This window comes from Vanessa atalanta, chromosome 30, assembly GCF_905147765.1.
Source record: "Vanessa atalanta chromosome 30, ilVanAtal1.2, whole genome shotgun sequence".
In the NCBI taxonomy this organism is placed as follows: domain Eukaryota; kingdom Metazoa; phylum Arthropoda; class Insecta; order Lepidoptera; family Nymphalidae; genus Vanessa; species Vanessa atalanta.
The window spans coordinates 2705774-2722023 of record NC_061900.1 but is presented as its reverse complement, the minus strand read 5'-3'; the positions used below and the strand labels follow the sequence as shown (position 1 = coordinate 2722023).

The 16250-nt window shown below is 34.9% G+C and overlaps 1 protein-coding gene across 3 annotated transcripts in view; it reads left to right on the top strand.

Moving 5' to 3' along the window:
* The window catches only part of LOC125075363 (cyclin G), a 29688-nt gene extending 18618 nt beyond the window's left edge, over nucleotides 1–11070 (top strand). For 2 of the 3 annotated variants that reach the window (XM_047687096.1, XM_047687095.1), the window contains exons 2-11: nucleotides 1848–1949; nucleotides 5398–5590; nucleotides 7325–7440; nucleotides 8064–8191; nucleotides 8308–8486; nucleotides 8743–8845; nucleotides 9179–9288; nucleotides 9373–9498; nucleotides 10033–10121; nucleotides 10605–11070. In XM_047687096.1, coding sequence (XP_047543052.1) covers nucleotides 5435–5590; nucleotides 7325–7440; nucleotides 8064–8191; nucleotides 8308–8486; nucleotides 8743–8845; nucleotides 9179–9288; nucleotides 9373–9498; nucleotides 10033–10121; nucleotides 10605–10695 — 1098 coding nt within the window. In that variant the 5' untranslated portion in view covers nucleotides 1848–1949; nucleotides 5398–5434 and the 3' untranslated portion in view covers nucleotides 10696–11070. Of the gene's footprint in view, nucleotides 1–1847; nucleotides 1950–5397; nucleotides 5591–7324; nucleotides 7441–8063; nucleotides 8192–8307; nucleotides 8487–8742; nucleotides 8846–9178; nucleotides 9289–9372; nucleotides 9499–10032; nucleotides 10122–10599 lie in introns of all 3 variants that reach the window. The other variant, XM_047687097.1, reaches the window with a different exon arrangement.
* The last annotated feature ends 5180 nt before the right edge of the window (nucleotides 11071–16250 follow it).

Sequence of the window (16250 nt, the reverse complement as noted above, 5' to 3'; positions counted from 1 at the left end):
TATCTAGTGCTGTGGTCAGACCCAAGTAAACAACTATTTGACAGCAAATTGACACGATATCATTCGTCGAGAGCTTAATTAATCTATGATATTCACTGTCGACTTGCGAAAATGGCGTTTCGAACGTCGACGAAACTGCTACCGGAATTTTGGAGGTAAAATTAAAGTGGATATAAGTGGTTAAGTGTAATAGTGCTGTATTATAAATAAAGATATGTTTATCATAAACTCTCAGTAGTGCACAGTATAGCTGAGTTATTAGCAAATCGCATGAAATACGTAAATCTAAGGTTTGTTTATCTTTTTTCCTACTTCCATTGGAACAGGCTATATTTGGCTATGAATTATCGCCCGGGCTTCTTTTGCCACAACACGTTATAACCATAAATTATCGTTATTTATTTTGATCTTTAGTGTGTGGCAATAAAAGGTTCATTCAAAATATATCTACTTTATTAAATTTTATTTTATTACAGTTTCAAACCAAACATTAAAGATTAAATGATTTAAAAATATATAAGAGAAGGTAAACAAAACGATAAATCTATCGAATTCGAACTAGAAAGAACGTTCTCGAATGTTCTATTATTGTTGTTTTGAACGCGAAAACAAAGTAGAGGTGAACTATTTTTAATATGTCCAAGGTCGTACGCAGATACGGTTTGATAAGAACGGAAATACGATAGAATTGGTACATTTTGAGACTTTTTGAATATACTTACATTTTGGCGTAGAAATTTCTAGATCAATTTTTGGAAGAAGTTTAAAAAGATTTCATTTTTATCAATTGTTTCTAAGAAATTATGTTTTACATGAAAAAATCCACTTAAAAACATCTTAATATATCTTTGTAAAAATAAAACGAAACCTACATAATTTTGGGAGTGCTATTGTGGTTTAGTTGATTACGATTATACGTCTTAACTAATCGACTGATCATTATGAAATTTTGCGTATATGTTGTTGGTACAGAAAAGGGTGCCTAACACCTTTCACCTCCCGGGTGGGTGTAGACGCGAGCGGAAACTAGTCTATTATAATTTTAAAACGAATTTAATAGAACAAATACGAAAGACATTGGTTGAAATCGTTTGAATTGTTTATTATTTATATGTTGTATGTATGTCGACAATTTTCGCATGTGATGTGTTTTAAATATGTTTCTAATAAACTTATTTTACAGGTAATTGTTTATTATAAACGCCTTATTAAAAATAACTCCCTGTCAAGAGACCCAAGCGCTTGCTGCGCTGAGCCATCAGAGGTTCATATAAAAATAGTACTAAGGGTTCGATACCCGGTGTGTGCTAAACGGGTCAAGGGATCTGACCGTGGCGTATATTGTGATATTATATTGAGTGTCGTTCTGTCTCGTTACCGAGTGGAACGTACCGGGCCTACAATAGTGTTCAACCACTGTTGTAAGTTATCTGACGTTAGCGAGAGCGCAAGGTGGCTAGGCAATTGTCTTTCAACAAGACATTGTACCTGGTAACCTTAGTTATTCCAAATTCCTATCCAAATCAACCCAAATACTGACTTGAATCCATTACCAAGTCTTCGAATTTGTCGAAAACCTCATTTTTTCCTATCGCAAAAGTATCATTGAACATTTCCATATTACAAATATCATCAGAAATCCTCTAAAGAATATTCTCCATCATTTAAAATCGTACAATTCCAATTCATATATAAATACCACAACGTTCCGTCCAACGGAAACGTCATCAGCGAATCCTCTGACGTCATAATCCATTTCACCCCCACCCACGTCATCGTACTCCACTTAAAGCTGTCAGTATTCAGCGGCCGAAGACGCTGGTACTTGACCGTAGCTCTCTTGTCAGGTATTAGGCCTCCGCGCCCGGTCGCACAAATCGACGGGACGACGAGCCTTGGGGGGATCGGCGCTGGCAATACGCTTGCTGCTTGCTCTGATATCTGCTTAGGTAAGTTTTAAATTTTCTTTACTCTACTAGCGTTACATTAGTGTGTTTCTGTATCTATGTATGTGTGTAAATTTTATATATTTTTATTATTAAGTGTCACCTTTGCGCGTGTCGTACGTGCGTGTATGTATGTGTCAATATTGATTTTATAATTAGTTCGTTCCAACTGAGTAATCGATTGCATTGAAGCAGCGTCGTTGAATTAGCCCAAAAACCTTGTCCTCAAAGGTAGAGGAGACGTTAGCCCAACAGTGGGAAATTTACAGACTGTTACTGTATGTCAGCAATGTGTTTGTACGGTTTTTGACAACAATCGACAGTACCGGAGGGGGGGGAGGTGGCACCGTTTCTTATTTGTCACAGTCAGTTATCGCAATAACCACCATTACGACGAACTATTGCAAGATATGACTAAATTATAGTTTATTTTCGCGTATTTGGTAACCTCAACGTGTTCAATTGCGAAACGTGATTTCGAAAATGATGTGCTTACAATCTTAAACCCCCCTCCCCGCTACCCCTCGGTATACCCCTCTCCCGCGTCCAAGGTGAGTGTGAATTAATTTATGGGTCGTCTATGTATGCGCTATGTCTCGAATCTTATCATTGTTTAGTATAGTCGGGTTTCAGTTTGACCGAGTCAGTGTAACTACAGGCATAAATTAGATGACATCTTAGTTTCCAGGGATGGTTGAAAATAGATGAATGGTTGATATTTCTTAAATTAAGTCACACGTTCCCCCCTTGTCCGTTCGCCTACCTTTTTAATATATACTCTATTCCAACCATAAGAGGAGAAAAGCCAATTAAACAACTATCTGACAGCAAATTGACGCGATATCATTAGTCGGGAGCTTGATCGATCTATATTCACTATGGTTTTGCGATAAAAATGCTTTTTGGACTTCGACGAAACTGTTATAGGAGTTTTGGTAGTAAAATTAAAGCGGATATAAGTAGCTAAGTGTAATAGTGTTGTATTATAAGTAAAGATATATCAATCGTAAACTCTTTGTAGTGCACAATATAGCCGAGTTATTAGCGAATTATGATTATGAGATATGTTAGTTTAAGGTTTTTTTATCTTTATTCCTATTGGAGTTTGGATATATTAAGAAACATTAATAAATAAATAAATAAAGTAGCCTTTATTTCTAAACCCCAATTTGTAATTTAACACATTGTTTCTTTTCGTCGTGGAATTATATAATACTAATTAAAATTAAATTAATTCGATTAATCGTGTCGATATATTTAACGTCAGAAATTCTAAACATTTATAAATAGTAATAATGTCATGTGTAAAAAGATGGCCCAGTGGCTAGAACGCGTGCATCTTAACCGATGATTTCGGGTTTAAACCTAGGCAGGCACCACTCAAATTTCATGTGCTTAATTTGTGTTTATAATTCATCTCGTGCTCGGCGGTGAAGGAAAACATCGTGAGGAAACCTGCATGTGTCTAATTTCAACGAAATTATGCCACATGTGTATTCCGCGCATTGGAGCAGCGTGGTGGAATATGCTCCAAACCTTCTCCTCAAAGGGAGAGGAGGCCTTTATCCCAGCAGTGGGACATTTACGAGCTGCTAATGATAATGATGAAATGTAAAAAGTCTGGTTAGTTTGGACGTCCAGTGTTGGGCAAAGGCCTCTTCCATGTCTTTCCATTTTTTGTCTGTCGCTCGCTATCCGCTGCCATGTTATCACGTGCTACCTACCATTAAGAAACATTAGAGAAAGTTATATAAAGTACGTTGGAACAATAAAGTGAGTTAATTAGAAAATAAATACATTAGCATTTTGGTTTTGCTTTCGCTTGGTCGCGCAGGTGTGACTTATGCCTTAGATTACTTAATCTCACCATCTTCGTTATTACGTATACAATAATGTTATGTTATATTATTTATAAGGAAGTCTCGTCAGCGATTATGGTAATGTTTTATCTACCGTCGTTGAGAAATCGTATCGTGATGACTTTGAAAAAAATTTCTTATCAGATACGGTATGGAAAGGTTTTGAATTGTTTTCGAATGAATGGTATTCCAGCTTGTCACGGAAATTGTTTAATTTTTTTTCTGGGAACGTGTTGCGTCGTTTGGTAAAAGTTTTACGTATATTTGACGACCACCGTGGTCAAGTAGTATGTACACCGGTTTTCATGGGTACGCTACTCTGAGGTCCCGGGTTCGATTCCCGGCCGAGTCGATGTAGAAAAATTTCAAATATTTTCTATGTTGTCTTGGGTATGGGTATTTGTGGTACCGTCGTTGCTTCTGATTTTCCATAACACAAGTGCTTTAGCTACTTACATTGGGATCAGAGTAATGATTGTGATGTTGTCCAATATTTATTTATTGCTCTAGTAGGTTATTTTTTATTTCGAATTATGTCAATACTCAATAGATAAATCACTATGAACAATTTTTTCAAACTATCAATGTTTGAATTCGTATTTATTCATCGAGAACTAATTCTCGTCTGCGACTTCGCTTGCGTTTAAAAGTAACCTTTGTCCTTTGAGGTTGAGCAAGCTTGTTGCTTCTTATTAAATTTAATCAATTAGAGTTCAGTGGCTTCGCTGTGAAATAGCAACAGTCAGACAGAGTTACTTTGATGTTTTTAATACTAGTATAGATAGTTCAATGAACTCAACATGTGTTCAAAGAATAATTATTTACTTTCGAAGCGAGCTTTGTTTATCTGTGCCTTTAAAAATTGGGATTAGAGAGAGAGGGATCTATAGGGAGTGATAGAGATAGCTATATCTATGTTATCCAATAGATTCATGTAAGATAACCGCTTGCCCAGATCTTTATTATTATTCCAGAAATAGTTGCTTTTTTTCAAGTTATGAAAGATTTTGAAGAAAATGATTTTCGTTTTGTTTGGGTTATATATACGTTAAAGTTTGTAATTACACTGGCTCGCTCGCGTTGGGTATGAAAATTATTTTATATTAATTGTCGGTTTGTTCGTAGAACTAAGCGACTCGTGTACTCTTAAGGCGTTTTAAATTAGGCGTAATTGCGCCCGAGATGTTTTGCACGTTATTTGTTGTTATATGACAATTGTTATTGTATACAAATATAATTTATCGTTTGTTTTATCTGAGCCTTATAACGGTTTTTTTTTTAAATTAATATTGACACGTACTTTCCCGACCTGATTCGTACGAACGAGGAATGTTTATTTAATTTATTATTTACTAAGAAAACTCGTACTCTCGTTACGTTACTCGTAACGACTCCAATTTTAATCCCTCACAAATACAAAAAACAAAACATCAAAATCGGCTGTCAGCTGCTTCGGGAGTTCATTGACACGCACATGCACAGATGATTACATGTCTTTGTATACAATGTAGATGTTCTTTTGTTTTTTATTCTTATAATAAACTCGTTTAACTTATGTGTGTATCTTATTAAAGTATTTAACTATTAAACAGGTGCCGATTCACCCTCTGCTCGCACCAAAGCCCGATAATGTTGAGATCGGGCGCGGGTCACCCGGATGCTGAAGCTGGCGCGTCGACGTCGTCGGGCCGTGCCGACATAAGGCATCTATACACCACGCTCAACGAATACCTACAGTTGGAGACGAAGTTTCAGCCGAGACTCTGTCTGCCGACTGACGGCGAGGTGAGTTCAGATTTTTCGGGCTATGATATATTTGTGTACAAAAAAATCTCTGGTAGAAAGTTTCCTTATTTCTGAGTGCTATAGGGATATAAATCTAAAAAAATACCCCCTAACACAGAAGATCTCTTGGAAGATATCATCGACTCCAAGTAATGTACAAGATTTTTATAATCACATAAAGGTTTTCAAATTCAAACACTCGACTAAGATTTTTTTTTCGATTTATTTGGAAAATAATAAGGCGCTCTTGGTGCTCCAGGACATCCAGACTTCTAAATCAGGCCCTGCGCACACATGTGTACGACGATATCCCCTGCGCAGAATGCTTCTTGCGACCAAAATCTGTCTGTAATATCCAACAGCTGGGCAAAGACCATTTGAGGAGAGTGGAATTCCTCTCGATGTTATCCTTCTTCGAACACGAGAATTAAAACACCAATCAATGAAAACCAGTAGTATTTGAATTCTTAGTTTTCGGTTGAAATTCACGTCTTCTAGAACACTGGGTCACCTCATTTCGTTTAATTAAAAAACTGTACGATGTACGAAATAACAATTGAGTCGTCTTTCACAATGTACGTTAAGATTGCGTCTTCAATGCAAACATGGCGTCCGTGCGTACGAAATATACGTATGTCTCTTGCGTAATCCACGAAATATGCAAATTCATTCGTTGCGGTCGCTCTTGTAACGGTTTATTGGGAAATTCTAAATGAACGTCGCCTTATGGGCTCTTTTATTGGCAAAAGTTTCGTCCGCATCTCGTTTGGGATGTTTGACTTCGAATTTAAAGAAATTACGAGTAAAGTAAAGACTTTACTCGTAAGTTTTTTACGTTAAATATCAATAAGATCATAATTTTGGACGTAATGTCTTGTCTGACCCAAGCGAAGAGGGAGTTCTCTGCTTCCTCTTACACTAAACAATTCTTAGATGTACAGTCAGAGTAAGAAAACCTTCGTCAGTTTTCAAATTCATTCCCTTATCAAGTCGTAAACTCTTAGTACATTTTGAACCTAAAGCATTAAACAAAAAACTGCACATAAAATTAAACTAACATAGTATGATAACTAGGTTCAAAATAGTGTACATAGTGACACAATATGTCATACTCAATCGGTAAAGCAGATTATCGCGCATACTCACACGAAAATAGACCTTAAGGTGACGAACCTTTTCTTACTCCGACAGTACATATTCCGTGCGTTTTGCTAATAGTTCTGCTATATTGTACACTACAAACAGTTCTTGTTTAATATATCTCTATTTATAATACAACACTATTACACTTAACTACTTATATACACTTTAATTTTACTTCCAAAGCTCCAATAACGACTTTGCCGTCACTAAAAACGTCATTTATATTTAATTAAGCTATAGATCCATGGTGGGCATCGTTCTGCATCTGAATCATTCCTTATATTGACGACCTCCGTGGTCGAGTAGTGTGTACACCGGTTTTCATGGGTACGCCACTCCGAGTCGATGTAGAAAAAGTTCATTATTCTATGTTGTCTTGGGTCTGGGTGTTTGTGGTACCGTCGTTACTTCTGATTTTCCATAACACAAGTGCTTCAGCTACTTACGTTGGGATCAGAGTAATGTATGTGATGTTGTCCAATATTTATATTATATTATTATTGTTAATATTAGGCGATGGGAGGGGGTCACGTCTGATCACCCCTTTGTGGTGGAAAATTCTGTGGTTCTAATATTAATTATCATCCCCAGAATGGTGAAGTTACAACTGGAGCACGAGACGGCGCTGCGCACGTGCTCCGCTGTCTGAAAGTGTGGTTCGACCTGCCGGCGGACATTCTCATCAGCGCTATCAACCTCTTCGATCGGTGAGTTCCATTCGCACGGTCTTAAATTCATTCTCGTTAAATCTATAATGTTGAGATTGCATGTCTGTTTGAGATTACTTGACTTCTGAAAAGGTTTTTATTGTGGGTTAAATTTCATTTATTCAAATCAAATTACAGTATGGAATTAAATGTAAATTTATCACCAGGTTCTAGATAGAATTTGAGAAGCATTCGGTGGTGGGGATTTATGCTTTTTATATGGGTATGTGGACACTCACTCGCGAACCGCCAAAGCCAAAGGGTGTGTGACTTGAGTAACTACAGGCACAAGGGACATAACATCATCAGACATTTGTTATTTATTTTTACAGTGATAATGTCTAAGTTAACAAGATCAATTTAAAAAAAAAACCGTCAAGTAATTCTTGCACGTAGGTTTCTGTTATAGTACAATAGTCGTAGATGGCGTTTGAGTCGTATCGAAGACCTGATATTATTTCAATAGTTATAATTTTTAATACTAAGAATATATCAGAGCCTGTTTGATGTTGGAACGTTTTAAAACTAAACTCTGGTATAAAAAAACATTGCATCGTAAATTCTTAAGATAAGTCTGAAGGTATTAAAACCTATTAATCTGTTTTCTATGTTTAATTTTTCAGTTTTCTGACGAAAATGAAAGTGCGCCCGTGCCACGTGCCCTGCATCACCGTGTCCTGCATGAACATCGCAATAGACGAGTACGCCGATACGAAGAAGCAGCCGCGCAACGTGACCGTCGAGGAGTTAGGTATGTACCAACATATGTACCCATCTTTATATAATCTCTCATGGAGTAATATTGAGCAAAGTGTTCTTAACACGCGATTGAAATATACGATAGTAATGTGTGATCTGCGTCCGCAGTGTCGGTGTCGCAGTCGGCGTGCACGGCGGGCGACGTGGCGCGCATGTCGCGCGTGATCGCGGACAAGCTGGCGGTGGCCGAGCGCTGCGCGGTGAGCGCGCTGCACTGGGCGCGCCTGCTGCGGGCGCTCGTCGTCGCCGCCGCCGAGTCGCTGGCGCTCCCGCACTGCTCGCTGCCGGTGGGTGTCGCGCTGTTGCTTTATGTCACATCAGTGGTGCAAGACCCGAATGGCTTTGGAACGAAAGTTGAGGAGATCTTGGAACCTGATACCTGGTGTTAAGCGACCACCACAGCCCGTAGACATGTGCGCCATAATCTAAGTACCATCATACTCAGACGGGGTTGGCACCAAGCCACTACCATATAAAACAGGCTTAACGTTGTTTAAAGTTGTTTTTTTTTTTTGTTAACGTGTTTATTGTAATTTCTTACAGGAAAGCGAGCTGATCAACCTGTTGGAGATAGCAGTGTGCGACGCTGAGTGTGTCAACGCTCGTACCAGCGAACTGGCGCTTGTTCTAGTTTACCATCAACTAGGTACAGTGATGTTCATAACTTCTAACTTACTCCTTGACATTGCCCTCCTCCCGAAATCACCCCCAGTAATCTACGTCAATATTCTATTCAATATAAGGGTTTAGCCGACATAAATAATAGACAGACGGCATTTTTGCTGTACTAAACGCACTGCACTCGTCTGGACTAATTTTGGAGCTAGACAAGATTGCAGTATTTAAATATCAAAACGCTTACAGTATCGACGTAGTAATAACCAATTTTATTTGTTCCTGTCTTGGATTGTGACGCTCTTTTTGCTTAAGAAAATCCTATTTTAAATAATATCTTAATTAATAATGTTTACTGTTACAGAGAAACATCTCGTGGAGTACAGTCGTAAAGCAACGGAGGGCGGAGCTCCGTTACCGGACGACGCGTACTATCTCTACGAGTTCGCGGCGCAGTTGCAAGCTCACTGCAACGTAAGTGTTGACGTCGCGACATCGGTTCGTGTGGAAGGTGACCGATGGTGTATATACAATACTAATGAGCGACTTCCCCCCCAGATGTCCGACGCGTCTCTGCTCAGCACGCGCACCCACGTGCGCGCCGTGCTCGCGCGCTACGAGGCGAGACAGGCGGCGCCGCACCGCCAGCGCCTCGTGTGGAGGCTCTCCGAGCGCACGCTCAAGGTACGCGGGGCTTGCGGTGGTGGCCGCCGTCACAGCACACATTGTTTCACTCCGGTCCGACCGTGTCGGAGTTCCGTTAGAAGTTTTATCCATAAAACCATTTTTTTAGGTTTTAGCAAAATTCAGTTTCTTAACAAGCTTAAACAGAAAATTCACTACTAAAACGGTGCTACAGTGGGATTTTCTTAGGGTGTTTGATTACCTTTGACAGCAATTACTGCTTTTTTATAAGAAAGTGTTGCCATGTAGACTGCAGGTAAAATAAGAAAATGTCCATGATGAAACAATATTGCTTATAATGTAAATGAAATAAATTTAATTTTGACTATGATGTCTCCAGTGTTACTTATACGTACTTGTACTGCACAGATAGAATATAGATAGGTGGTACCACGTGACCATTATACCTGGCTACTTTTATATATAATGCGAGATATTTTGACTAGATGCCATATTTTTTTATCTTTAAAAATATAGGTTTTCGAATTTCGACTAGGTCTATTTTATTTATAAAAATATTTGTTTTTCCTTAAGGTACTTCGTCCAACCGATCGCTTGACGTCTCTACTGCCGACGATCGAGGAGCAACACTTCGCTGTCGACGTAACTCCGAAACGCACCAGGTAACGTAACGCGCGTTTCTACTTTCGACGTGAACGAAACGATGTCATATAATATTCATTGTTCCACTTTAAGTGACATAAAAATAATAATTAATAAAAATAATAACTTATCATCTCTATAGTCGACGACTTCCGTGGTCGAGTAGTGTGTACACCAGTTTTCATGGGTACGCTACTCTGAGGTCCCGGGTTCGATTCCCGGCCGAGTCGATGTAGAAAAAGTTCATTAATTTTCTATGTTGTCTTGGGTCTGGGTTTATGTGGTACCGTCGTTACTTCTGATTTTCCATAACACAAGTGCTTTAGCTACTTACATTGGATCGGAGGATGTAATGTATGTGATGTTGTGCAATATTTATTTATTGTTATTATTATTGTTATCTCTGATAGAAAGTTATTTGTAATGGTCAGACTCACGATTAAGTCAATAGACAGATGGGTTACCCAGGCGACAAAGTAAATTTATATTTTCTTGCAGAACAGGAAGCGAAAGCAGCGAAAACGAAGAGACCTCGGACTGGCCGCGGAGCCCCGTCTTACCCGTCTACTGCGACAACTGAAACATAAACAATAGCAATTAACCGCGAAGGCTGAACTATCGCTACCTTTGTTCGGTGAGAAGAAAAAGTAAAATAACAAAAAGTAGAAATAACGGTGTGAAAGCTGAATAACCTGCTACTTTTGCCTGGTGAGAAGAAAAATTAGGTAGAAAAATTAAGATCATTAACTACTGAACATCTATCGACCGTCGCAAGCAATGAAGAAATATAATACTGCGGAGGAAAACACGACTACTTATTGTTCAGAACTCAGGAAAACAGTAGAAAAACCGGAAAACGGAAGCCATAATATCATTATCATTAAGTACAATGGCTGTATGATATAGGATCCTTGCTTTAAAATAAATAAAAAAAAAAACAAAAACAACGGTAGCTATTCATAATTTCACGCGTTTTTTCGGAAACGAGACACGAATTCGACATAATAGTTAGATATTAGACAAGGCATATTTTTATTCATAATAATTCTTATTATAAATAAATTTTTCCCAAATGAAAAGTTTTTTACTGGAACATCTCACATGGCCATATAATATGTAATATATGACAATAATAACATTATTGCCATTGTCTAATAATTATTAGTCTTAGTTAAATTTTAAAATAATAGCGAAATATTATTTGTTGAGATCCCACTTTTGCGTCGAGTCAAAATTACGTGATCCGCTTAAAAAAAAAACTACGGTTACATAAGTATATTAGTCTTGTGAAATAAAAATACAAAAACATTTTTAATATTTTTGGGTCAAATTACAAATTAAAAAAAAAAAGAAATGTACATGTGTAAGCGTAGCTTTATTCCGGGGATTGGGATGAATCGAGTTTTTTTTGGTCATTTAAAAAAATACGCGAGGCATATTAGTGTGATTATAGATTCATCAGTTCGAAATTTAAAGAGGCCATATTCATACAGCATTCTGTGCTGTGGGAGAGAGATAGTGATAGGTTTACTTGTCTTGCGCGGTGGTGTTGTATGTTTATGAATCGAGCGTTATTTTGTAAGATTTTTTTAACATCGGCGAGAGCAAGGCTGGTTTACCGCCATTTTTATCAGAACCCAGAGCTTTATTAATGTAATTTTTTACTTTTTAAGAAAAAAAAAAATAGTTTTGGCGGGAAAGAGCGTTGCTCTCGCCCGGTCCATAGCTTTCGTACTGTGATGATTTTTGTAAAAACGAAAAAAAAAATATTCCATATTTTATAGTTGTAAGTGTTTAAATGTGTCACATAGAATGAGTGAATGAAACGTAAGAAAAAAAAGTTAAAAAAAAAATCCACCGAATTTTTTCTTGTAATTATCAATCAATAACTTAGTATTATGATATTATATAGTTAGTAAAATAGTTAATAAAATAGTTAATTTTAATATATTATACTTCTTTATTATACTGACTAACTCCACGAGTTTCTAATAAATTATTTGAAATTATTCATTAATATATCGTTGGGATTTCAAAATTATCGTATATTCATATTTCCTTTAAAATATTGTAATTCATTTCATTTATATCTAGTTATAAATCGACAAATGAAAAAAAAAATTACAAATTTAAAAAAATAAAAAAAAAATTGATCTCACATAATTTTTCGTAGTATAACAGTAATGTAAACAAAAAAGCAAAAAAAAAAAATGTGTAGTGTGTTTTTTCTTTTTTTGTTAATTTTACAAAATATTTTCAGAAAGGTGCGTTTACAAAAAATGTAATTTAAGATAAGCCAGATAAATGTTCGTTCCGTTTCAATCATTTGATTTATATTACCTCTGACATCATTGTACTCTGTGATATACGTCTTATGAATAATATTGTCTTAAATAATTACGATTGTACAAATATAAATGTATTCGTCACGATTCATCTCTTGACAAACGGAAGAATTTAATATTACATAGTCAAATCTACACTTTGAAACCTTTTTTCTTTCAACTAATACTAATAGATAAAAATCTTGGTATCCGATTTATTTTAATAATAATATCGAATTGTCAATTTCTTCGATCATATTCTATAGTTATTTAAAAAAAAAAAAGTAGTTTTTTTTTTTATTTGACATGTAATCCGTTGCAATGAAAGTGGACCATTAGTGCTTTATATAACAATAATAATATTTTTTTCAATATAATAATATCGCTCAAACTCTTGCCAAAAATGGTTCACTTAATCGCTGAATCGTTTTCCATGTTCTAATATAATATTATTAATGAGATTTTATATCAGAGTTTTCATTTTAACTATTACAAAGTAAAAGTATTCATTTGTCTCTTTGCATTTAAATAAAGAATTGTAGATTGTGTGCATGAACTTTAATTGTGTTATAATTTATTGTAACGCGTCTTGTGAAGTGAAAATATTGAAATCTCGAATTAGAGAATAAAAACAAAAGTTACGACTCTTGACATTTTGTTTTATTTATTTCCCGCCTATTTTTCTGTCACTTACTTTTTTTTTACTACGTTATATGGACAAACAGCCAACTCAAGATGTTTTAATTTGTGCTACTTGAGTTATTACTAGTGATTAGAAAATTATTAATAACTCGAAAGATAAAATAAGAAAAAAATATTATTTAGTTTAATAAGTTGCTAATATAGCAAAACGTGAGATAACTACCGCTTAAATTATATTTATAGAATTTTCTTTTTTTAAATAATTGAATTCGACTATTTACAAAAACCGTTATTTGAAATACATACAGGCAGAGGCAAAACTTTCAAACGGTAAAATAAATATTTACCGGATGCTTTTAATTTTTGAGAAAAAATTACAGATTCTGCTACTGCATTACAAAAATAAATTTATTTTTTATTGAAAAAAGTTCATTAAGACACTTGAATCGTCATGTTACAGTACTGTATTAAATCTAAAGCAACAAAGCAAGAAACTCAGTATTTACGCTTTTACGCCATTTAAATTACAGAATTTGTCAATAACTAAAACAAAATGTATCCTGTCTAGAAATCAACAAATACTAAGTTTGCTGTTTTATCAAAAATATATCTTGTATTAAGAAATAGGCCTTATTTAACAAAGTTTTTTGAATTCAGATTTAAATTTACGAATAGACCAAGTTAAAAATCACTTGTATCTTATTATAGAGACGAATACCGTGCTCCAGGAAGTATACATCGACTCCGCGAAGTCGGAAACAAGCTGTTATAAGTTTATCTATCCTCCTCGTGTCTACAATGATTTTTCACTATTTCTTTCAAAAATCATTATTTAAATAAATGCCTTAAATATACAAAAAAAGGGTTACTGTATAAATAATGACCGCGTATAATGGTGGCATTTCCCCGTTGAACTGCAATTCCGATCCTCTGTTTACTAGTACGCTTAATTAGTTCACATTCACAATTTGTGTATACGGAACCTACGTGCCAAATTTCAAGTTTGTAGGTGTTATCGTTTCTGAGATTTCGTGAATAATCAGTGAGCGGTATTTCGCCTTTAAAGATATATTAAGGTATTGATGTAAAAAATTACGGACTTTCTTGTCGTGGTCGACCACGACTCACTTATTTATACATTAAAGGCTGATCTTATCACAATCGACGTTCCTACTCTTATTGAGGAATTGGTGATGATGGCTTAATACAAATGGTTGACTTCCAGGCAGGATATATCACATACATATATAATTGTATTTAACTAACATGACTGTATTTTTAGATGTTGAAGAAGAGTAATTACTGAGTTTCTTATCGGTTCTTCTCGGTATAATCTACATACCGAACCGGTGGTAGCTTTTCTTTAAATAGTTTGTTAAATGACGATTCAAAAGTCATGCTTGTTAAAAGCCTACTTGAATAAAGTATATTTTGAAGTTGATTTTGGTTCCCTGGGAACGAGGTCGGATTCAAGTGTGCGTTACATGCCTTAACATACTTGTACTGGTAATTAAAAAAGAAATCTTAAATATATAATAATAATTTTTTTTTTTAATAATTAACGTCTTAATCTAAATTACACTTAAGGAAAAAAGTATGGAGGAATTACTTCGCAATTATTACTTTTTCAGTTGGCTCATTGAAACTTAAGCAAACTCCGCCCTTCTCTTTCACAAATAAGCACCGGCTCAGCTAAGTTGCATAGTTAAGTTCATTTTTAATAATTATTACTTAATATGAAATGGTAGTCAGTACCTCTCCGCCGAGATGGCCCAGTGGTTAGAACGCGTGCATCTTAACCGATGATTTCGGGTTCAAACCCAGGCAATCATCGCTGAATTTTCATGTGCTTAATTTGTGTTTATAATTCATCTCGTGCTCGGCGGTGAAGGAAAACATCGTGAGGAAACCTGCATGTGTCTAATTTCAACGAAATTCTACCACATCCAAACTTTCTCCTCAAAGAGAGAGGAGGCCTTAGCCCAACAGTGGGAAATTTACAGGTTGCTAATGTAATGTATGTAACCTCTCCTTATAATCAGATTTAAATGAAGGTATGTTCGAATATTTTGATTAAAAAAAACACGTATAAACAAAATATTTATTTTTATAAAACAGAATATGTATATCAATAAAAATAATTGAAAATCTAATGTATTTTATTTTCAATTTAAATATTGTGACAAAATATACATATAACACATACAATCATGGTCGAATACCGTTGAAACTTAAACTCAATTCTTTTTTTTTTACACTTATTCTTAAAAAATATTGTAAGGAAAAGAAACTCGCTTCCTAATTTTTAATTTTATATTTATATTAAAACCTTTAACTGTTTACTCGGGACTAGTTAAATGAACTTATTAACAAAAAAAAAAAAGTATTTCATTCCATAGAGAAAAAATGTCAGTGACGCAGAAAATGGCGCCAAAATGTTATGACAAAAAAAAAATCTTAGATAGAACTAAAATTATAATTAGACATTAACAATAATTAACATTTATAAAAATCAATTAGTGTGACAACTTTATTGTTTTTGCAAAATATTTTTTTTTTTAAAAACGAATGTACAAATTTTAAAATTATTATATAAAATATTTACAACTTTTAATCCTAATCTTAATATAAAATACAAACAATTCGTTTGTTGTTTTATGAACATTAATTAATAATAATTTCTGCATCCCCAGTGCTTATAATAATAATCGAACGTAATGGCTGTGCAACGTTGCCATATGAAACGTTTTTTCTTCAACGAAAGTTGCATGCGCATTTAATTTATTACCATTACTATACATATAACCGCCAAAGAACTAAGAAAATGTCGGTGGAAACAAAGATCACATCATAATTTATTTAAAAAGTTTGCAATAGTTGAAATTTGAAAACCTTCGACGAATTAAAAAAAAAATCAGTTGTATATGAACTAACTGATTAATTTTAATTTAACTTTAGCTGGCAACACTTGAAATAAATAAAACTTTAATCGTTGTAAACGTTATCAAATATTATATATACAAGAATAATTATGTATCAGATCAAAACAAAACTACGGAGATCAAATTAATGTCGAATTTTCAATATATTTTAAAACGTAAATTATCGTTTATTGTTAAACTATCTAAGTTAATAACTAAACTAAGAATATTTCTTATAATATATTTATATCATAGCACATAA